The sequence below is a fragment of the Lupinus angustifolius genome, chromosome LG17 (assembly GCF_001865875.1).
Source record: "Lupinus angustifolius cultivar Tanjil chromosome LG17, LupAngTanjil_v1.0, whole genome shotgun sequence".
Taxonomy (NCBI): Eukaryota; Viridiplantae; Streptophyta; class Magnoliopsida; order Fabales; family Fabaceae; genus Lupinus; species Lupinus angustifolius.
The window spans coordinates 726,185-750,146 of NC_032025.1; the positions used below are offsets into that span (position 1 = coordinate 726,185).

The following is a 23,962-nucleotide window of genomic DNA, read 5'->3' on the forward strand; positions in this document are numbered from 1 at the left end:
TCTACAAAAATATAATAATTTATAAAGTCCGTAATATACTAAGATTAGTTCTTTTAATGAAGTTTTTAATATGAGCCTCAAACTCAAATACTATTTAAGAGAAAATAAACATTAATGTTAACAGTTACGACAATATTTAAATTACAAGATCAGCCCTTGCCATGAAAAAGTTAGCATATTTAAATTGTACATACATTTATAATTCAATAGCATTGTTACAGTTATATGAACATGGTAGCGACCAATTGTCCCTGTCCACTTGGTTATTCGTTTTCTAAATATGTAATGGCTGTTGATTGCACCTAAACAATACCCTTCCTTAATAATTAACTATATTGGAATTGTAGTTATAAATATTCTTGTAATTAATAACTGTTATTTTTACCTTCAGTATGAAATTACATCATGGTTTCGAGGAACCGGAATCACATGTCCCTACCCATTAAAAATTGACACATAAGTAAATAGAATTTTTTTAAAACAAAATGATACATTTTTATATTACTTGTTCATAGTTGATTGGACTGTGACAAGGTTTAAGTATAGGGTGTGAGACAGAGGATCTCCATCCGATTTATAGTACATATTTTCATCTTCCCCGATGAAGCAAAACACTCACATTTCTAACATGACTAAGATATATTCAGTTTTCCATTTTGATCACCCACGATTTCTCTCTTGTATGGGAAATATTAGCAATACTTTGGTATCAGTTTGTGTGCTTAGTTTGATTATTTAATGTATTGACCTTAAACAAAATAGTTTTTTCCTTCAAACCTTAACTTTCAAAATGAAGCACAACATTCCCATTTCCAATTGATGGATATATACAATAGATGCTATTTAATTAAGTAAACAAATCCTACCATAGTCTCATCAAAATACAGTTTCTAAATTCGTTTTTCGGCACATATATATCAAATTGTAAAAAAGAAGGGACTTAAGCAAAAAAACCTAAATAAACGATTCGAAATATACATCAGGCCAATAATTGTATATATCCATTGTTTTCATAATTGTTTTCTGGGAACGGGTTCAATATATATTTGATTGTATGTAAGTGACTAAGATAGTTAGTATAGTTCAGAATCGAACCAAACATAAGTAATTCAGTTCTATTTAGAGTCTCATTTGCTTCATAAATCGAACCGAACTGAACATGAGTAAGTAAGTTCTTTGGGTAGGCCTTTCTATTTTCATATTCTTCCATAGTGAATACAAGCCTAAGCATGCTGATCATCCAGATTTGGTTGATCCAGCTTCCGAAGTTATTTGGATAATCACTATCCATGTTCATGGCCCAAAAGGAAAGTCAGTTTACCAAGAAGATTATGCAGGTTCCACACACAAAAATAGAGTAAAGGTCAATTTTTTAATTGCTTTTCCTAACATATAAATGTCACCAAAAATCTGCAAGTTCTTTTTAAGATTGAGTGAAGAAGAATAAAAACATTATGGAGATGCGGGGTATCGATCCCCGTACCTCTCGCATGCTAAGCGAGCGCTCTACCATCTGAGCTACATCCCCAACACATTCGTCTATTACAACCAAATCTAAATGATGTTATTAACCACTTTGTTCTCGTCACTCTTTTGGAGAAATCTGAAACATAAATTAGTGTTAAACATAAATACTAAATAGAAAAATTGGGGTCATAAATTAAGGTCAGAAAGAATCCAATTTTAGCTAGAAGGAATAATTAATTTCCTCAATTAGTAATTTGGGCTCAAAACTTGTGATTAAAAGAATCCATTCCTTAAATCAATCCCTAATCTTTTTATTTGAACAAAATAAAGTTTCCTATTTAACTTTTAAACATTGTGCTGTCCAAAAAGAGGACTTGGCGTCCCAAGAATCAGAAATCAAAATTTTGGTATATAAGAATCCATTAAAAACTTATCTTCACGAATAACCAAAAACCTGGTCATTTCTAAAAATAGTAGCCCCACAAAAAATATTTGAGTCCAATTAAATATTTTCTGTATCATATACATATACATATACTTATAAAATGTGTAGCTTAAAATTGAAGCGTGCATGGTCCAATAAATCCTACAATGTTATATGTCTCAAACTTTGTTAAAATTAAAAAGCAAAGAATAAAGGTACAAGAATAAACACCCCACAACATTAGAGAAGCAAATTATATTCCAAAAAAGTGGCAGCAAAGGTCACATTCCTACAGCTAAACTTACACTCAAGCTATTCCTATGTATCACACACCCATTCAATAGTATATTCAATCACATTCAATGTTCAACTTAACTTCATTTGCAAGAAAACACTTTCCAGTATACTAAGCACCATGATTAACCATCCAATAAGTTGAACCATTATCTTAATTTGCCATCAGATGTTGATCTTGTAAAATGTAACATGTTTTAGGGACCTATAATTGAAGCCAAACCTATCTTCACAACAAATCTATCACCTTGGAAGTCTTGTCCAAGAGTTTATGGTCATTGGTCAGAAACTCACTGCAAAAGAAGATAATATCAATGTTAGGATATTTACTCGGAAATAAACAGTGTTATGTTCTTCCCAAAAATTATGAAGGCATTGATTCCAAAACATTTCAACCAATTGACTTTGTAGGTAAGCTACCGGGTTTTGACTGAACATTTAAACAATGACCATCATAGAGGAATGAGGAACAAATAATCCCATATGAGGAAGTTAAAAGAAGACACACACCAGTAAACCTGCTGTCAATTCCTGCATCCCAGAGATATCAGCTTTCAAGGGTTTTCAATTGTTGCAGTTGTAATTCGTAATTGCTGAGCCCGTTCTTGCTCTTTATTCCGCTTCCAGAAAGCCCTTCTCCACCAAACTTCAAACCCTCTTTGTATATTTGGGCAATCTTCGCCAGAATTCAAGAAACGGTTAAACCAGCCAAGCAAAATTTCCTGTTGCCAGGAAAGTGGCAGGGTGAGAATTGTGTTACTGAGACCATCCTCGATTAAGTGCCTGTCAAGGCCTTTGGTTGCCCTCTTCATCCAACCAAAGTCGTCATAAAAAGGTACCAACCATGTTTTCAGAAGTAAGCACCGGACATCTTTAGAAGCTAATAGTTGTCCCTTACCAATCCCAACAAACAACCTAGCTGTAACTCTGCTAACCTCAAACCTGTGAATAGCCAGCACTTTAGAATGAGCTTCAGATAATTCTGATTGAGATGCCCATGTTTTCAGGAAATCCTCACCAACCTGCCTATCAATCAAAATATCCAAAATCCAATGCAAATTATCTGCCTGCCGTGCAATTTGATTAACATCCTGCAAGTCTGAAGCTGCAGCCCGCAGGAAGTGATGGCGAAGCAACTGCAGACAATCATCACATGCCGAGTATAATGACTCCTTCCGAAGATCATTGTGAGATGAGTTTTCGTGAAGCATCTTGGACACCAATCCTTTCATCTCACGCCTGGCCTTCTCGTCTTTGCCTTCAAGAACTACATGAATAAGTTTGACAAGAACTTCCTCATTGTCATTTACCTCTTCATTTGCATTTCGAACTTCAATTGAAACTCTCTTCAAAACATCTCCAGCTCCCACAGCTTCAAGGCGGAGCTCAGAAAGGAGTGAGGCCACCTTCTCTTCTTCATCCTCTGCCCATGGGGCTGCTTCCAAGTATTCCAAACAAGATAAAACCCCAGCATCAAATCCAATTGCCGATGAAACCTAATTACACCAAAATCCATGAAAATCAAGCAAACTTGTAAATAAAAACAGTAGTGACATCCCGAGTATGCATGGGCAGAACCGGATGGAAGAGTATGTTCTGTTCTATTATGTCTTCTTTGGTTCCACCATCATACCTATTTCAAAACAGCTACTATTTAATCTTGTATCCTATCACGTTCTATTTATGAAGTACACCAAACATAGAACCTACTCCAACACATTATCAAACACTAACTACAAGTTTGTTTCTTTTTTTACACACAAACAGTTGAACCAAAATTGGAAGTTTATTTAAGTGCCTACCTAAACAGGAGCATTGAAAATTTGAATAGTACGTGGATAAAACAGAATTTATTAGTACGTTTTATTCTGTTGTATATGGTACCACCTCTTTCAGTAAAAAAAAACAAAACATTATACATTTTAATCTCTCCGGTCATGTTATGTTCTAATTAATAAAGTACACTAGACATACTAAAATTATGAATGAGTTTATGACATGCCTAACAAACACTACATACAAACTCGTTTCTTGTTACCCAGAAACATTTGAAATCCAAAATTAAAACTTTAATCTAATTGATGAAACAAGAGAAAATATAAACACTAAACCATAAACAACAAAGAACAAAACAATGCAAAAAAAAAAAAGAACTTTATTACCTTCAAGATTCCAAGAACTGTAGAAACATCCTCTCTCATAAGCATCTTCCTAAGATCCTTACAATACATCAATCTCAAGGCCTGAATGTAAACCTCGACATCATCACAATCAGCAATCTCAACAATGTACGGCAACGAAGACGAACACTGTTGCTTCGCCCAGCGATCAGAGAGCTTAACAGAGAAGAATCTACTATTCGCAACAAGAATGTGACGATGCACATTCATAGATACACTGATCCCATCTTCTGAAGAAAGCGTGAGCTTAATATCACTAGAAGAAGGATCATTGAACTGGTTACCGGGACTCCGTGAGTTTAAGATGTCGTAGATTCGGTGCACGGCGAGGGTTTGAACATCATGGGTCTGGGCTTTGGGGTTAGGTTCGGGCTCAGTAGACATCATCTGAAAAAGGGTTGGGCTAGATCGGGCTTTATCGATCGACGGTGGAGGTGGTGACATTGGGTTTAAGAGGCCCGCGGTGAGTGCTGAGTTAAATTTAGTGAAGGTTGATGAGGATGGTGAAGAAGGGCATAAAGGGGAATCTATAATATTACTACTACGGTGGTGTGAGTGGTTGTTGGAGCGGCGTTTGGGCTTGGTGGTGGGTTGTGTTTGTTGTTCTTGTTCTTGTTCTTCGACAAGTTTGAGGAAAGTTGTTGTTGTTGTTGTAGTAGTTGTGGTTGCCATTGTAAGAAAGTGTTGTTGAAATTGGGTAATGTAATGTTTATAGTATTTGGGTATTGGTTTGTCGTTTAGCTCACGGCGTTGGAGTCACGGTTATCTACGGAGACAGAGTGTCGGAGGATTAATAAATGGCGGTGCAACCCAGATTATATATAAACACAAACACATATGGAAACAGTAAATACAAAATGAGTCACCAACCACGTTAACATGACATGTATACATCAAAATCAAAGGAGGGAAAGGGCATAAAGATTATAACAATCTTATATTTTCCTACTAATTCTTGTGCTCATAAAAATGTAATAATATAATATATGTTACTCGTACATATATGTCACTTTATTCAATATGATGATTCAATAGAATGATATATCATTTTCTATCATTTTAATCAACGTAATAATATAATTAAAGAACACTTATAATTAACATTAAAGATGGTGTTAATGTAGAGACAGATAACACATAAAAAATAACATACAATGATATTTTTATCTTTTTATTTATCATCAAATCATATTTTTCATTAAAAATATGAGTAAAAACAATCATTTGACTTTTCATTAATGAAGAGGATCTTTGTTCATGACAATTGAAAACCCGAAACATATAATGAAAAAATGATTCAATTTTATTATAAAAAAATATATTTCTTGTGATTTAAGGGAGTAAAAAAATAATAACTAGTTTGGCATTGGGAGAGTCCAGTCATATTTGTTGGATTGGTCATTGCATGGTGCTTCAGCTGCACTTACTTCATTCAAACTCATTTTACACGGCTTGCAGTTAGGCTTGTAGGCCATGAACCATTCATTAAGCTATTCTCAGATCCAATGATTTTTTTCCTTCTTTTCTTTTCGTAAAAGCAATGCACAAACAAGTTATTATTTTTCATCATTAAATATTTTCACGTCCTAATTATGGAAATCATTTTGGGGTGCAAGTGGAAATTATTTATTTATGTCAACGGCTAAGTGGAAATTATTTTTCCTGAAGTGGAAATGTCATATCTTTATATCTTATTTTCATTCTCTCTGTAAGTGTAAGGTAAGCAAGTGATATTTATTTATGTCAACTGCTAAGAGATTACTTGTCCCAATTTTTTTAATCTTCTCTTGTCTCTATTTAATTAAATTACACCAATTAATATAATTATATTTTTTAGAATGATATATTGTAATTGGTTAAGGACATCATTGGAACAAAAAGTTAGACGGGTAATTTCCTTTGGAATTTTTAAACACTTTTCTTTCATTCTCAAATCTTCATATATTAAGGGTCTAGGCCCACGTATTTAATATTATTGGGCCGACAGTTCAATTAGCACCACGTCATTCGCATGTCTGCACTACGGTCAAAGTACGTCATTGGTTAATTATTTCAGAAAAAAATAGTAAAAAGTCTATGCTGAACGGAACGTATCGACTTTCAAAAAATACTATTTTCAAAATAAAATTAATCTGACACAGCATTGAACAATAAAATTTTCACTTACAAAAACAAATACTTTTTTTTTACTTTTCACATAAGAACAATAATTACTTGTTCCTCCCATATATTATAGTTAATTACTTTGTTCCTTAATTTCCTATAAACGTACACAAAGCGAAGCCCTATTGCTATTCAGGCACTGGCCCATTGGGTGCAAAAGCGAAAGCCAGATGTGTTGAAACCAAGTGATTGTTTCTTATCATGTTTTCAATGGTAAAAATAAAATTACTGATAAATAAAATAATAAAAATATCATTACATTTTGTTTTTATTTATTATTGTACGACATTAATCTCTCAAATAATAGAGGATCATTACTCGATATTTATACAATCTGCTAATTAAATCAATAAGCTTCATAAATGTGAAGTCATTTTAAGATATTTGCATGTAATATATGAATAACTTAAATCCCCTTTAAAGTTATTATCAAAATATATATTCAAATAAATGACATCTATAAGGCATATTCTTAATTGAATTAATGAGTACTAATAAAACACTGGCACTAAATATTATAAATTATACTTGTCAAATTTAGATTAGTGAAAGTAATAATTGTTAATGGAGAATAACTACTGACCTCTGAAAACAATTAGTTAGAGAATAATCTGGTGAGTTCCAAAGACTACTATGCAAACAATTTAACTCGGTGCAAAAAAAAAAACAGGAGACATCTCACATACTTATGACCTACTTTTCTGATTTGTTTGCTAATATGAAGACACACACGTCATATCAGTCATATTTAGAGATAAGTATATTTATGTTTTTTGATATTATTATTTACTAGCGTGTTGACAGGCACGTGCCTGTCAACCCGCTTTCCTATTGTTTATAAGGTATAATTTATATGCTATAAATATCAAATATAATAATTTATATGCAACAATTTCTTTAAATGTGGTAGTTTTTGAAAAAATAACTAACATGCAGTTTTTTTTAATTTAATTCAAATGAGAGGTTTTAAAAATTCTCAAAAAATGTGGTTAAAAAGTAATAAATATGATAATTTTTGAAAACTAAATAATAATGTGAATGAAGGGAACATTGTGTATATAGTTTTTTGGTAGAAAGTAGAAAATAGTGAGGGTAAAATAGGGAACTATAAATTACACCATGAATAGTTAGTTATTTTATGTTTTTGCTTTATAAGTAGTAAATAAGTAGTAAATATGGTAATTTTTGAAAACTAAATAATAATGTGAATGAAGGGAACATTGTGTATATAGTTTTTTGGTAGAAAGTAGAAAATAGTGAGGGTAAAATAGGGAACTATAAATTACACCATGAATAGTTAGTTATTTTATGTTTTTGCTTTATAAGTAGTATAGATGATTAAATTTTAATTAGAATTAAATTCTTAATGTGTTAGCAATATTTTATTGATTCTCTTAAACATATTTCTTAGGGGTAAAAAACCTGGCAAGTGCTTAATTATTTTGACCATATAAATGAATACATCTCACTTATATAAACCGTACTCCTACTGCTCCAGAAGCAGTGGATTAAAATGGTAGAGTACAATGGTTATTGTTTGAACACATTATTACAAAAAGAAGACCAAATTGAGGACACTCTAGAAGAGTGAGAAAGAGCATCTAGGTACGTGGTACTTGTCTTTAATATCTTACTAAATATAAGCATACTTTGTCTTCATAAATCTTAAAACGTGGTCACACATGTTCAATGATAAGAGGAGTACAATTATGGAAAAGATAATAGTGACAACTTACCAGACAAACCAGGTTGCATATGACAGTGTGCAAGTGGTATGGAATCATAATCTCCAATTTATCAATGTAATGGCAGCAACTTTGATAATTAATATGCAAAACCCACAATGAATGGGATCACCTGTTCCTATTTCTGTCTCACTTGGTATTCCTATCTAATAAAAAAAAATTCTTAATTAAAATTAAAATAATAAAAATTAATATTTATATATTATTCTTTAAAATTTAATTGACTTGATATATGAGGATAAAATTAACATGGGCAATTCCAGCCCACAATTGCCACAAACTAGTAAAATATAGTTGTAGAATAGACCATGGCCACTTAATTGAAAAGCTAGTGACCTACTCTAAGTTGATTTAGCATTTGTTTGGCATGAAACAATTAGAGTGGAGAGAAATGAGTGATAGTGAGATTTAAGACAAAATGAAGATTTCTCATATTTGGTTGTAAAGAGAGGAGAGAGTAAAAAAGGTGTGGGACACCATAATTTTTTTCTCCCCTAACTTGGTGAGAAAGTGAAAGAGATGGTGATTTTATTTGAAATGTTAAATATACCCTCAAAATTTTCTACTTATTTGTTTTAAAAGTGTAATTTCTATATAGCGATATTGTAAATATTTATACATAGTCATTCATCATTCAATTATATTAATTTTATTTGATAATAAATGATGACTGAAAATAAATGATGAATAATATAGTGACAGTATAGAAGACTCTTACACTAACAATACATACATTATTTCTCTTGCTTTAAATATTAGTAATATACATAAATCTTTTTTAAATATAAAAATACTGATTAAAAACAATTGAAATTATAATAAAATATATAATATAAAATTATAACATTTATTTTCAATTAATAATAAAACAACATTTTTCTTTATCTTTTTTAGGGACATTTTTATCATTTGAACTTTTTATCATTTGAACCTTAACATCATCTCTATTCTCATTTCTATCCAACCAAACAGAAGAGTAGGAGAAGAAAATATCTATTTCTATTCATTTTCTCTCATTATTCTCTTATATCAAACATCACAAAAATCTACTATAATTCTTCTCTTTCTCACCTATTTCTTTCTCACTTCTTATTTTCTCTTGTCAACCAAATAAAGCATTAGTCTTCAAAATTCTTATACAATGAAATTTTATTTTGTCATTTGTAGTTAGGTAATATTGTCACTTTTTAAATTTATGTGATTATTTAATGGATTCGTTTTTTTATAAAATAAAAGCTATAATTCTATTAAATTTTATCATTATTGACTCTTTAAAATAATACAAATGAATTATAGATGATATATTATTTATATATTACTCTTTATACTAATAATATATAGACATTATATGATATACCTTATTTGTATTTGTCTGAGTGATTGTTAGAACAAAGAGAAAGATGCAAAATTGAAAAAACATGGTCTGAAATGAAGCCAGAAAGTCCATCTGATATATAAGTGAGGCCCCAATAGATATGAAATTCTTGAAAGAATGATGAGTTAAAAGGTCCCACATCAGCCATCCAACCGTGTCAATAACTATAAAGATACATACATAAATACATATGTTTCTTTCTAATTATTTGGTACCTTCCTCATTTATGGAGCATATTTGCATTACCATAAAATGTGTCATTTCATATGATATTGTTTGTGATTGGTTGTAAAAAATGTATTTAAGTTAAAAAAATAATGATTAAATATTTTTTTGACCAATCGTAAATAATGGCACATAAAGTAACACATTTTTATGAGACATCATATGTTCACTACTCCTTTATCGGTTCCTGTGTCTACCTAGCTTCTTAAGTGGATTAATAAATGCTGCAACCACTTACCCTCATCTTCACATTCAATTTCAAATAGGGAGTGGAACATTTCAACGGTAGTAGTAGATATCCATATGAATATAATTATTTTTGTAGTAAAGATTTATACACATTTAGTACATAATTCATTTATATTATTTATTAAAGAGATAATAATAATTAAACATAAATGATGCATAATACAATAACAATACATAAACTTTTTATACTATTAATATATATATTTTCTATATCTATATTTTATCATTGATTATAAAATATGAATTCAGTTGACTAATTATGTTATGACACGTAATTATAGCACATGTTGTTCATGTTATAAATATATAATTGCTAGTTTGATCTATAAACCAATCAATATATTAGTATGATATAATAATTATATCGAATATATAGTTAAATTTGTGAAAATTAAAAATATTTGTCTAAACTAATCACATTTTATTTGTCAAAATTGATTTGCCCATGATAAAATTTCATGTTTTTAAAAATAATATATTTAAGGATTGAAATTTGAATCATCTTAGTTATATATATATATATATTGTAATTAAATACTAATATTTATATTTATATAGTTTTTATAAAATATAATACTTAAGATTTAATTAGTGAACTATGATTTATCATTCATATTTTATTATTATTATTAACTCTTCAAAAAAGTAATATAAATAAATGATGAATAATTGATTGATGTGTATAAATCTTTATACCGATGGTAGTAAAATTTCACACTCTTATATACAATTGTATCAATGAGTAAAGTGGGTGGACAACTTTTACACAATTACTATTTTTCCCAATCACATGTTAAACGGGACACCATAACTAGGTGTTATTTGGACACTTATTAACATTCTCCTTGAGATATATACTCATCTCTTTAGACACAAGTATGTTCCATATTGGACAAATTCATTTGAGTCAGAAAATCATATAATAGTGAACAAACGTTCTTAATGATAGTTTTTGGAAGTGAAAGACATGAATCCATGTCTTGCTAGCAATACTCGAATCAACTTAAGGAATTAATTTATACTTTGTTTAAATTCAACTCATTTATTCAATTTATAAATGTTAGTAAAGAGCAAAGTTTTGAATCAATATCGTATTTGTTAGGTTAATTGTGCCTTAATAGGGGGTAACATGGACTTGACAAAGGTCTGTGATCAACTATTGTACTCGTAGACACTCAACCTCAACCTCTGCTTTTAATTAACAATAACCCTTGACAGTTGATGTAGGGTCGCGACCAATGGAGCTTTTACTCTCTTTTTTAGTTATAAACCAATCTATTTCTTGTTTCCTATCTCTACTAGTAAATAAAGATACAATTGTTTCAATCTATGTCTTATACCAATTAAATACATCATTCAATTAAATAAAAAATATAAATACAAAATTATATTATTTGGTATGTATTTATTGGATAGGGACCTGAAAAAAGAGGTTTTTAGGATAGAAGATCTATATTCTTCTACTTGTCTATATATAGATAAGAATCATATTTCTTTAATAGTGTTTCATTCTCTGTCCCAGACCAATCATATATTAACACGTGGATAAAATAAAACTTTTAAAAGCAAAAAATTAATAAAATAAAATACTCTAATTGACTTAAGACATAGAATGAGATAGAGAAGTGTTCTCCTTCTGTCTATATATATTCACACTCTCAATACCAAATAACAATAACATAGTACTATGGGATTCCCAACAGGATATCCAGATTTTCTAATCCCAAAACCATTTATCTACATCCTTACCTTATTAGGCTTCATAAGAAACCAAATCTTCATCTTCTTCCGCTACCTCGATTTCCTCGAACCAGACATTGTCTGGCCTGACCCAGCACCTGAGTTCCAATCCATCTCCACCCTCCTCATCCAGGAAATGCTTCCGGTGGTCAAGTTCTCCGACATGGAGGAGCCTACGGCGGAGAGCTGCGCCGTGTGCCTCTATGAATTTGAAGCAGATGAGGAGATTAGGAGGTTAACGAATTGCTGCCACATATTCCATAAGGGGTGCTTGGATCGTTGGATAGGGTATGATCAAAGAACATGCCCTATGTGTAGGACACCCTTTATACCTTATGATATGCAAAGTACCTTTAATGAGAGGCTATGGCTTGCTTCTGGGGTACCTGAATTCAACTATCAATATCCTCACATCACTTCTTTCTAGACAAAATGCAAATCTGAGAACTATGTTTACTTTTTGAAGGATGCTGAGAGTAGTATTGGGTTAAATTTTGTTTTTCAGAATTGAGATCTGTTAAGGAACAGTTTAGCGTGAAACTTTGGAAAAAATTGTCTACGTGCACAATCGTGGCTAACGTTCTTACTATCTTAACAATAACATTTACACATATTGTGCACAACCGAGGAGTGTCGGTTCAAGTGGATGAAAAAAATACTCACCAAGAGAGTTAGCTTCACATGTGAATGTTTCTGGTTTAGATAAGATTGTCTTAAATACGACCATACATGTGGAATATACTTTGATGGGTATTAAGTGGGTTATAGTTATGAAGAAGGAGGTGATTGTGCAATGAATATATGGATGGAGATCGGACTATCTCATTTTCTGTCATAAGATCAGAGTGTTAATTTTAAATATTTTTTATTTGTAAAATTTTTCTTTTATTTATATATCAATTTGTGATTAATTTAAGACAGAGAATTAAATATTGTTGAGAACATGTGATTCTCATCCATAAATATATAGGAAATAACGTCATTGTCATCTTGTATGTTATGTTTGGATTTGTGGTCTGGGATAGAATGGGAGTGGTACATGATGGATGTGATTCATCCAATTCCATCCCAGATAATTACATTTATCCCTTTAATGCAGGTCCAATATTTCAATCTAACTAACAAAGACACCAAATTGTAAAATCAATATTTTTTTGCAAACAAAAAAATTTTGTTCCAAGGTTTTAAAATGAGGCAAAGTTGATGCCACAAGGTTATGGTTTTCTTAGTTTCTACAACCACAATTGAACTGAATTGGCCATATGTTAATCACAACTTTGGTAAATGCAATGTTAATCACATCCACAATTTAAAACCTTACTTACAATGAATAAGAGGTTGAAACAATCCCTATCAACCGCTTACAATCAAAGAGGGACAACTTAAGGTTCATCAAGATTTGAAGCCTAAGTTACACAGTCTATGCAAAATGGCCCAAACTTTAAAATATGAAATTTAACATTTATCATCTTTGGATGAGTGTGGATTATGCCTACAATAATTTTATCACTCATGGTTATAGTGGTCAATGATGAGGACAATGAAGATGATGTAGGAGAGAAGCTAGAAGAGTTGTATGAGAAATTAGAGATTATGAACTCTGAAGCTTTGCCTTTAAAGATTTTAGTTGATTTGGGTTTCAAGATTTAATTAAATTAATTGATAATCACACTGTAGTAGTAAATAGCGACTACAGAATGAAAATATATTAGTATCACAAGTAGCCCTTATAGCTCAGTGGTAGAGCGTCAGTCTTGTAAACTGAAGGTCCGTAGTTCGATCCTGCGTGAGGGCATTTTTTAATGAAATTAAAAGAAAAAATGATAATGAATCACTAAAAAAAAATGGAGCTTGTTTAGGTATCTAAGAGTGAAAATGGAGCTTGTTTTGGAAGTGGTGAAAAGGATATGAGTTGCTTACTCAAAATTGGATTGTCCTCATCCGATTACAAGGCAGGCCAATGCTTCAAAGGACTATTTAGCAATTATTGGAAACTTGCTCACTTTTTTTTAAGGCACCATACAATGGTAGATGATGCAATAATAATGTATTAATCACATACTATACATACTTTTCTTTTTAACTAGATAAATTACCAATAATAAACTTTTACATCCTAACTGTGTAGCACTTATATTTTCAACTCGCCATATAAAGCTTAAATATATAAAACTCTTTTGCATTAAAAATTTAGTCTAGCTATTTGCAATATATTATACAAAACATTTTTTTTACAAGCTCACCTATTTTTGTATTTATATAAAAGTTAAACGTTGACCAAGGCATACGTTAGCATCCAAATTATTTTTGGGTACAACGTTAGCATCCAATAAATAAAAGACTCTCAAAATTTGAAAATTTAATATTTACAATGAATGAGTTCATTTTTTACTATTTTGATAGTTAATGAGTTCCTCTTTTTTTGACATTTTCTATTGTTGGTATTTATTGAGTTTTCTTATTAGTTTTGGTAACTAATGATTATACTATACATAAATAATTAGAAACGCCGAGGAAAAAGTAGCAAACTATTACGTAAATTTTAATTCAATGTTAAGAAAAAAAATTACGTGGAACAATTTAATTTAACAAGAATTTGCCAAAGGTTAAAGAACTTATTAAACACATCATTTTTATCTTTCAGAATTAAACTATATTTCTTTGTAAAAATTAACCATTGACTACAGCATGCATTAACATCCCCTAAATAAAAGGATAAGAAAGAAATTGAAAAGGAATATTCATAACTAATAATTTTATTTGGCAAGTAATGGGTTTCCTTTTCTTAGTATCGGTATTTAATTAGTTTTGATAATTTATGAGTTTCTTTCCCAATACACAAAGGAAAAAAACTATTTTTTTTGTGTTTTTTCATCTTAATCATTAAATTAAATACTAGCCATTAAATGCAAATTTACTAATTGCTTAATAATATGGAAAGCAGAGGAAACTCCTATTAGTGAAACAATATTCTATAATTAGTCTATTGCCATTATTACTACAATATTATATTCATATTCATAAAGTTAGAAACACCAGTTTCAAAATCCAACTCATTTCAATGTGACCCACACCACTGATTCATTCATGGCATGACACATAAACGTATCAACATCACTGATGTTCAATCAACGGTCACGATTTTGCGTCCACCGTTGACTATCTATGATATGATTGTTATTCGTTGGATATGCGAGGAGCACATCTGTTATTCCACACTTTATGCTACCACTCAATGTGCTACGTGCTTATGATTGGTCATAAAAATACTTAATAATTAAATTTTAGCTTAAATATTTTTTTTATGACCAATCAAAACCCGTACACATAGAGTGGCACAAAATATAGGACAACAGATATGTATCTTGTGTATATGTTACCCGAGTCTTTATAGTTGCAATTATTAAATATTCAATGTATTAAATTTTGCTGGTATGATATAATATATCATAATAAATTAGTAATTATATTTTGGTATATAATCACCTTTTTTCATTTTCTATTCTCACTATCACTATCAATCTATTTCTCTCTCTCTCTCTGACTTTTTCGCTTATAACAGTTTTCAGCTTCACTTCTCTAATATTCACCAGAACGAAGACCTTTGACAGTGAGTGATTATAGTTATAGGATTATATTATATTGCATTATTCTCTTTCGTATTTTGTACACTGAATTGATCACTATATTTCTACAGAGCAAGTTATATCTTGTATCTATGTCAAATTCTAATGAGTTATTATGGTTGGATGATTATTCAACTTTGTACAATGATCTTTTATGTTTAATCAATGTCATTTTTTAACAGGTGATGATATAGGAATCGGAAGTATTGTGCTCTCAATTTTTGCAATTTGAAGGAGTTGCTAAGGTAACATGTCTTTGTAAAACTAATTGATTATATGATGAGTTAATGCACGTGTACGATGTTGACCACTTGTTTGAGATTGAGTAAGGATACTCTCCATTAATGGAGAGACAAGTGTTTCAAAAAGTAAAGAGAAATATATCTTCAAATTATGCATATATCCTTTTGATTACAATGAAATTATAATTTTGCTATTAAAAATAAGTGAAAAATATACATTTATCTCTTTATTAACATATCCTTGCTCTTTGAGATTATTTCTCAATAAAATCACTTACGCTTAAAAAACAATAAAAACTAATAAGAAATTAGAACATGAGTGAATGCCTTCTGAATTTATCACTATATCTCCATCATATCACATTATATCTATCAAATTTTGTCTAGCTATGATGGTTGAATGTTTCTTTTCTTAATTTGATTTTTTTGTCATTTTCTTTTGTGTTTAACCAATGGCAAGTATTGAAGGTTAAGATTGCAACTGCAACTATTGTACTCACATTTTCAGTTCAATTTGAAAGAGATGCTAATAGTTACCATTATAATTTATGAGAGAGAAAAATATTATGAACTTACAATGTCAGAATTTTTATATTGTTATTATATTATCTATTATTTATGTTGGATTTATTCAAGTATGAAATTTCACATTAGATATAAGGGGTGAAGAGAAAGAGTTCACAATTGGAAAAAGCCCATGGAACCATTACCTTGAGGTTTTGGTTCAAGACGTGCTGTCTTACTTATGACTTTCTACTCTTCCCATAGTTAGTAAAAATGAAACTCTCCAATGATTTTTTATCGAAAAAATGAAATATTATTAAAATAAAATAAGACTGACGAAAGAGTTAAGAGAAGGTGATCAAGAATAGTTACAAGATGAAAATAAGGCAATTTAAAGAATTGGTAACTCCGTCGGAGTAATGAAGTGAGTCTTTTTTATACTGACTATGAATCCAAAGCCAAGATTTAACCCTTGAGATTGAACCCTTGCTGATTCTAGAACCTCCTCAAGATTGGACTTATCTTAGTGGAACTCCTCGCTGGTTGGAGGCTCACCAATGACAATCGAGTCCAATAAGTGGTAGGACATGGTGGACATCAAGGGGAGCGAACTTGTAATTGTGTGGTACCCACACTTGAGGAGAAGATTGTTGAGTTTATTCAAGTATGAAGTCTCACACTGGATACAAGTGGATGAATGAAAGAATTTATAATTGGAAAAGGTCCACAAAACCATTGTCTTAAAGTTTTGGTTTAAGACGTGATGTCTGACTTATGACTCTCCAATCTTTCCATACCCTAATAACAATGGAACTCCCCAGTCACGATCGGGTCCAACAAGTGGTATCAGAGCCGATAGTTTGTATGAGACATGGTGAACTTAGGGGGAGCAATCCTATAAGTTTTTGGTACCCACACTTGAGAGGGAGATTGTTAGGTTTATTCAAGTATGAAGTCCAACTTGAGGGGAAATAATTTATAATTGGATAGGACAGATAGAATCATTGCCTTAAAGTTTTAATTCAAGACATGATGTCTCACTTATGACTCTCCATTTTCCCATACCCCGATAATAATGAAACTCCCTGATGATCGGAGACTCCTTGATCGTGACCAGGTCCAACAAGTGATATTAGATTTGATGGTTCGCCTAGGACATGGTGAACTTAAGGGGAAGTAAACATATAAGTGTGTCGTACTCACACTTGAGGGAGAGATTGTTGGGTTTATTCAAGTATGAAGTCTCACATTGGATGTGAGGAGAATAGTGAATGAGTTTATAATTGGAAAAGATTCATAAAACCATTGTCTTAAGGTTTTAATTCAAGACATGGTGTCTCACTTGTGTCTCTCCACTCTTCCCTTACTGTGATAATAATGGAACACCTAATGGTTGAAGGCTCCCTGGTTGTGGTCTCATCCATCTAGTAGTATTAGAGCCGGTAGTTCAATCGAGACATAGTAGACTTAAGGGGAGCAAATAGGAATGGCAACGGGGCGGGTCGGGGTCGGGTTTGCACATACCCAAACCCGAACCCGAAATTCAAAACCCGAACTCGAACCCAAACTCAACGGGGTTGAAAATAAAAATACCATCCCCGAACCCGAAAAAAAACCCGAAAATGATAAAGTGTTAAGGAAAATATGATATTATTTTCGTGTAATTTTACTCTAACATTTCTATTTTCTCTTATATTATTTCATTTCTTTTATGTTTGAAGATCCAATAGTATATAAAGTAACATTAGAAATTAAAAACAATTGACAAATGATAGAAATTTCAATTTTAAATTGAATTACCTTACTTCGGGGCGGGTTCGGGTTAGGGTCTTTGCTATACCAAACCCGAACCCGAAATTTAAACCCGGGTAAAACCCGAACCCGAACCCAATCACATCGGGTTTTCCCTGTTAAATTCGGGTTCGGTTCGGGTGGGTACCCACGGGTTCGGTTTTTATTACCATCCCTAGGAGCACACCTATAAGTGTGTGGTATCCACACTTGACTAAGAAATTGTTGATTTTATTCAAGTATAAAGTCTCATATTGAATATGAGGAGAGGAATGAAAATTTATATAATTGGAAAAGGCTCATACAACCATTGTCTTAAGGTTAGTATTGACAATTAGGGCGTCTCTGTCTGCCCATGTCTATACAATACCCACCAAAATTAGGGTGGGCATGAGCATGCCCATTTTTAAATAGGGCATCATGCCTTGCCCGCCCTAAACATGGGCAGGGCGGGCTTGCAGGCCACCCTAAATTAAATAAAAAAAACTAAAAATGATATAGTACTTGAGATTACATGTATACACATTGTGATAGTAGGATTAAAAACACAAAACATAACACATTGTTTTGCATAAACTGGACATGCATTTAATTATTAAGATTTATATTTTGGAAAATTGCTACATGCACTCAAGTGGTGAGAACATGAATTACTCTTGCCATATTTGACCCATCAAATTCTTATTTTAGTGTTCATTGATGTCCATGGCCGCCTTGTCCGCCCATTTGAAATGCCTATGGGCGAAAAGGGCATGTCGGGCAGGCATGTTGGGCGGGCATTTTAGGCTGGATGGGCACAATTTCCATACCATGCCCACCCAAAACGTGTGGGTGTACGGGCCCATGGGCTTTGCCCAAATTGTCAATGATACTTAAGATTTTGGTTCAAGATATAATGTCTCATTTATGACTTTTCACACTTCTTATACCTCAATAATAATGAAACTCTCCGATGATTTGAGGCTCACTGGTCACGGTCAGATCCAACAAGTGGTTTAGAATGGACGGTTCACTTGAGATATGATGTACTTCAAGGGAATATAATGAACCTATAAGTATGTGGTACCCATACTTTAAGGGGAGATTGTTTAGTTTATTTAAGTGTGAAGTCTACATTGGATATGAGGGATGAGTGAGAGAGTTTATAATTGAAAAATGCTCATGAAACATCGCCTTCAGGTTTTGGTTCAAGACGTGATATCTCACTCATAACTCTCAACTTTTCCCATACCTACTAACAATGAAACTCCTTGGTGGTTGAAGGCTCCCGGTTGTTGAGATCTACAATTCATATTTAATCATCTCTAAACCCTAAGTTAACATGTTAGATAATATAATAAATATGTACAAATTTTAAATAAAGAATATACATATATTACACTTATAATTTATTTATTAAATTAGTTGATTATGTGATGAGTTATTTAACTTATAATTTCATTATGAATTAATGATGAGATCTGCATGTTTTTCATGTTCCAAAACTTAGACCAGGAAATATGAGTGAAAATATTAAGATTTCTTAACACTAGCAAGTTTGTAGTTCACAACCAATAAGAGGTTAATTTAGTGGTGTAAAGCCCTGCTAGATTCTCGATCAAAAGGTTAATGATTTGATTTCTGAGAATGATACTTGTTAATACATTGAATCAGTTTCAGTGAATCTTATATTATATTTTAGCTTTTACTATATCCCCATTCTGGTATCATATTATATATAATATCTATGTCGCATATGATACATATGTTTCCAAGATGGATACATTAACATTAATTGCTTAGGGCTAATTACACTTCATCATTAACTGGGTTCACCAGCACATTGGTTGATGGAATACATATTCTAAAAATTGTTGATGAAGTTGTACTTATTTATGTTTTCCATTTGTTTATAAAACTTCTATTTTAAATAAGAACTAAACTACAATTGGAACATTCTTTTCAGGTATTCACTATGATTCAAACATGAGTCTTATATTTGGCCCCTGGGTGTACTTGTGACAGTTAATTGGCTTCTGAGAAACGTTAATCCGCGCAAGATTCTGCAGATATTTCTTGTAGTTTTATATTTTCATCTGTTTTTGTTAAGCATTTCCTACAAACATGCCATCTTGGTTGGGAAAGTTTACATCAAAAAAGGCTAAGAAGGAAAAGAAAGTCAAGATCTTTGACATGTTTCAACGTAAATTAAAATGCTCTTCCGAAGAGAAATTCAATGATAAATCAAGAGGGTCTAAGAGATATGATGCTGACACTATCTCAAAGAAGGAATATCAACCCCCCGTGCCTTCAAGATCACTATCACTATCACCCTCTAGACTTATTCTCTGCTGTAAACGTTTTTCAGAAAACCCTAATGCAACATCAGTAGTAGGAGGTGCTACAGGCTCAAAACCTCTTCATGTTTCAAATAGTGAAGAACCTACAAGTGGTGATGGAGATATAGGCAATGCATCTATTTCTAGTGATGGAAACTATAGTGATATAATTATTGAAGATCCACTTGCATTGATGGTTGATCCACTTAATCCCTTAGCACCTGATTTTGAAAATGGAAACAATGCCACCATGAACAGTTCTAGGGTACAGAGTGGTGAAAACACACCTCTTAATCCATTAGTAACCCTCAACAGTCTCCTATTTCCTTCAGCCAGTAGTTCTTCCGTGGAAACTTCTTCTCCTAGCAGTCCTGCTTCAGAAATTCTAATAGACCCTTTAAACTTTAAAAAAGGGAAGTTTCTTGGACGAGGATCATTTGGACAAGTGTTTCTTGGTTTTAACAGGTTTGTAACAGTTAGCAACATATTACCATTTTTATTGTATTATTGATATTAGGTAATCTGTATGCTTGAATTTAGAAATATTAAATACCACAATTTGAGATATGATGTTAGTAATTTTTCTGTTATTTCTGTTTCTAAATATGTGTTATATGTGTTTTTTCTACTTTAATGTCTTTCTAATTTTATGTCTGATTCATTTCATATAGAGATAGTGGTATGATGTGTGCAATGAAGGAGGTAACCCTTTGTCCAGATGATGAGAAATCAATGGAAAGTGCAAAACAACTTCGCCAAGTAAGATTGCTTTTGTAGATTTAGTGAAAGCGACTTGTGTGAAAAAGCACTTCATGCATTACATTTTATGTCTCATTTGAAACGTGAAGAAAATTAAAAATCAACTTTCCTTGATTGCCCTTACCTTATTTCTACCAAAAACGATAAAAATATCATATAACTAAATGAATTCAATCGTTAAGTTATAAGAGTGTACTATATACATATATATATAGTTCTCCCTGTATACATGTGTGTGACTGATATATGGATCTACAACAAGTATGGATGATGCATATTTACACATACCGGATGCATCTTGCAGGAAATAGCACTGCTTAGTCACTTGCGGCATCCACACATAATTCACTATTATGGATCTGAGACGGTATATTTATTGAACTTTCCTCTTCATTTTGAATAAGGTTTTGTATGACTCATCTGACAAATTAGTGCAATCAGTTGAGATATTAAACTATAGTATCCTACACTGAAATCAACAACCAAATTTGTTTGTGACTTAAGAAATGTATAATCTTATTTATTTATATTATACAGGTAGATGACAAACTTTATATATTTTTGGAATATGCTGCTGGTGGGTCATTAAATAAGTTGCTTCGAGAATATGATCAACTTGGAGAAGATGCTATTCGTTTTTACACTGCACAAATTTTGTCAGGTCTTTCTTACTTGCATGGTAAAGGCATAGTCCATCGGTGAGTTTACATGTTTTATTTAATTGCTATTGTAGCCTTTTAATTTGTTGGTAAAGTAGTTTTCGACGTTTTAATTACTAAATTTTGTTCAGGGACATCAAAGGAGCAAACATATTAATGGACCCTAATGGAACACTGAAACTAGCAGATTTTGGAACTGCAAAATATGTAAGAGAATTAATAATATATGTTCATATTTGTATAATGCAACTTTTATCTTTGTATCAATTAATAAAGGAAGTTGTTCTTGAATATTTTGAGTTGATTTGATTTAAGCATATTGTTTGAACTCCCATAAGAAGTTGTGGGTTATAATATTTGCTTGTTTGAACAAATTGCAGATAAAGGGAGAGTCTTCTCCATTCTCTTTAAACGGAAGTCCTCATTGGATGGCACCTGAGGTCAACAAAACTTATATTTCTTTGCCAATCAACACTTGTTTTATTGATGATTTTCAAGCTACTATGTTCATGTTGGTGACATTATTTAAACTATATATAGGTCATTAAAAATCCAGGTGCTTGTGACCTTTCTGTTGATATATGGAGCCTTGGTTGTACCATTTTGGAAATGGCTACAACCAAACCACCCTGGAGTAAATTTGAAGGGGTAAGTGATTTTGAATATTGTTGCATGTTCATTCAAAATGTATGAATCTAGTCTTTTATAGATGTTGATTGGTTATATTTGTTTCTTTTCAACATGCAAGGTTGCTGTTATGTACAAACTTGGGAACACTGATGAAGTGCCTAAAATCCCTAAGTACCTATCAAAACAAGGAAGGGACTTTCTTCGCCTTTGTCTACAAAGGGACCCGAAGGATCGTCCCTCAGCTGCTGAGCTTTTGCTGCATCCTTTTGTTAAAGATATTATAGTCGAAACAAATATTATGGTAAATATAATTGGAGTTTCTATCAAACTGTTAATCTTGTACTCTTTTATGCAGCAAAACCTTTCCCTTATACATATAGATTTGTTATTATTACATGCTGAAATTAGATAAATTAAACATTTCTGACATTAGTATTCATGCATATGCTATAGTTGTCGATCTAAAGATGAATTTGATTAAAAAATGCTAGAACTTTGACAAGGTCGATTCATATATAGTAAAGTCATGATGCATAGTTGTTTTGTAAGTTTGTCTTCTTTATTCGGCTTGGATTTTCATAGTTTGCTTAAATTTGTTATATATCACTGTTCTATTTTTTATTTTATGATATTGGACAGGAAGAACTTGATGATGCTAAAGACACTGATATCTCTAAACCAAGAAGCTGGAGAATTGGTTCAAAGTCAAGGTCTATCTCTCTCATACACACATGAACAATACTCGTTTTTTTTATGATACAAGAGCACAATAATTGTATTTGACACAAAAGGAAATGTACTAATATTTCATGTTCATTATTTTCAGTGAATTGCAATCACTGCGAAGATACAAGTCATGTCCAGTTTCTCCTAGAAGGAGCATAGACTTGCCTATTACATCATTGCATGTGAATACAAGGTTGTTTTCTTCTCCATTGTGGAGTCCTGATATTGCATCTGCTTCTTTTTCACCATCACTCAGAATCAGTGGTAATGGTGCAACATGGTTTTACCAAACCAAACATGCAATACAAAGTCCTCACATGGCATTAAACTCTTTTTCACTATCACCACGTACTAGTGGTTTTGGTGCAATTGCATTTACTCGACCAAACCAGCAAATACTTATTCCTCATATTGCATCTGGCTCTTCTTTGGGTATGATCCAAAGCTCTGAAAATGTGAGTAGAAGCATGGCTACTACTTCTTCAATATACTGTCCTAGTAATGCACCTGCAGGTTCTTCTTCCCAGTCACCGGGCACTGTTGATAGCACTTTTGGGTGTGATTCTAAGGAGACAAAGTAGTCTTCTTACTCTCCTAAACTCTTATGCTTTTTGAAGGATCGATACATTTTGCTTTCAGAATGATATTCTTGAAAGCGATAATAGCAATATTATATTATATGAAGTATTATAGTAATTATAGGTTCTATATATACTTGTAGGGCTTAAGAATTTGTCTCTTATGTCCTATAGCTATAAGGGATAAACCAGTCTTATGAAAAACAATTGTGTTGAACTTAATCATCCTAGCTGAAAGTTATGAATTATATTGAAGTTTTATTTAAT

At 31.9% G+C, this 23,962-nt stretch overlaps 2 protein-coding genes and 2 non-coding genes across 4 annotated transcripts; 2 read left to right on the forward strand and 2 right to left on the reverse strand.

The window, feature by feature from the left end:
* TRNAA-AGC lies at positions 1,456–1,528 on the reverse strand. Its single transcript has one exon. It is a non-coding gene; the product is annotated as a tRNA-Ala (tRNA).
* LOC109331283 (BTB/POZ domain-containing protein At1g63850-like) lies at positions 2,356–5,162 on the reverse strand. The gene is made up of 3 exons (XM_019565686.1): positions 4,348–5,162; positions 2,696–3,681; positions 2,356–2,478 (listed from the first exon to the last, which is right to left on the reverse strand). Exons 1-2 carry the CDS (start codon positions 5,035–5,037, stop codon positions 2,740–2,742), a joined length of 1,632 nt encoding a protein of 543 aa, XP_019421231.1. The 5' UTR covers positions 5,038–5,162; the 3' UTR covers positions 2,356–2,478; positions 2,696–2,739.
* On the forward strand, positions 13,586–13,657 carry TRNAT-UGU. Its single transcript has one exon. It is a non-coding gene; the product is annotated as a tRNA-Thr (tRNA).
* LOC109330776 (mitogen-activated protein kinase kinase kinase YODA-like) lies at positions 15,390–22,803 on the forward strand. The gene is made up of 9 exons (XM_019565055.1): positions 15,390–15,476; positions 19,971–20,808; positions 21,015–21,102; positions 21,407–21,469; positions 21,640–21,800; positions 21,893–21,968; positions 22,142–22,201; positions 22,302–22,409; positions 22,510–22,803. Exons 2-9 carry the CDS (start codon positions 20,129–20,131, stop codon positions 22,801–22,803), a joined length of 1,530 nt encoding a protein of 509 aa, XP_019420600.1. The 5' UTR covers positions 15,390–15,476; positions 19,971–20,128.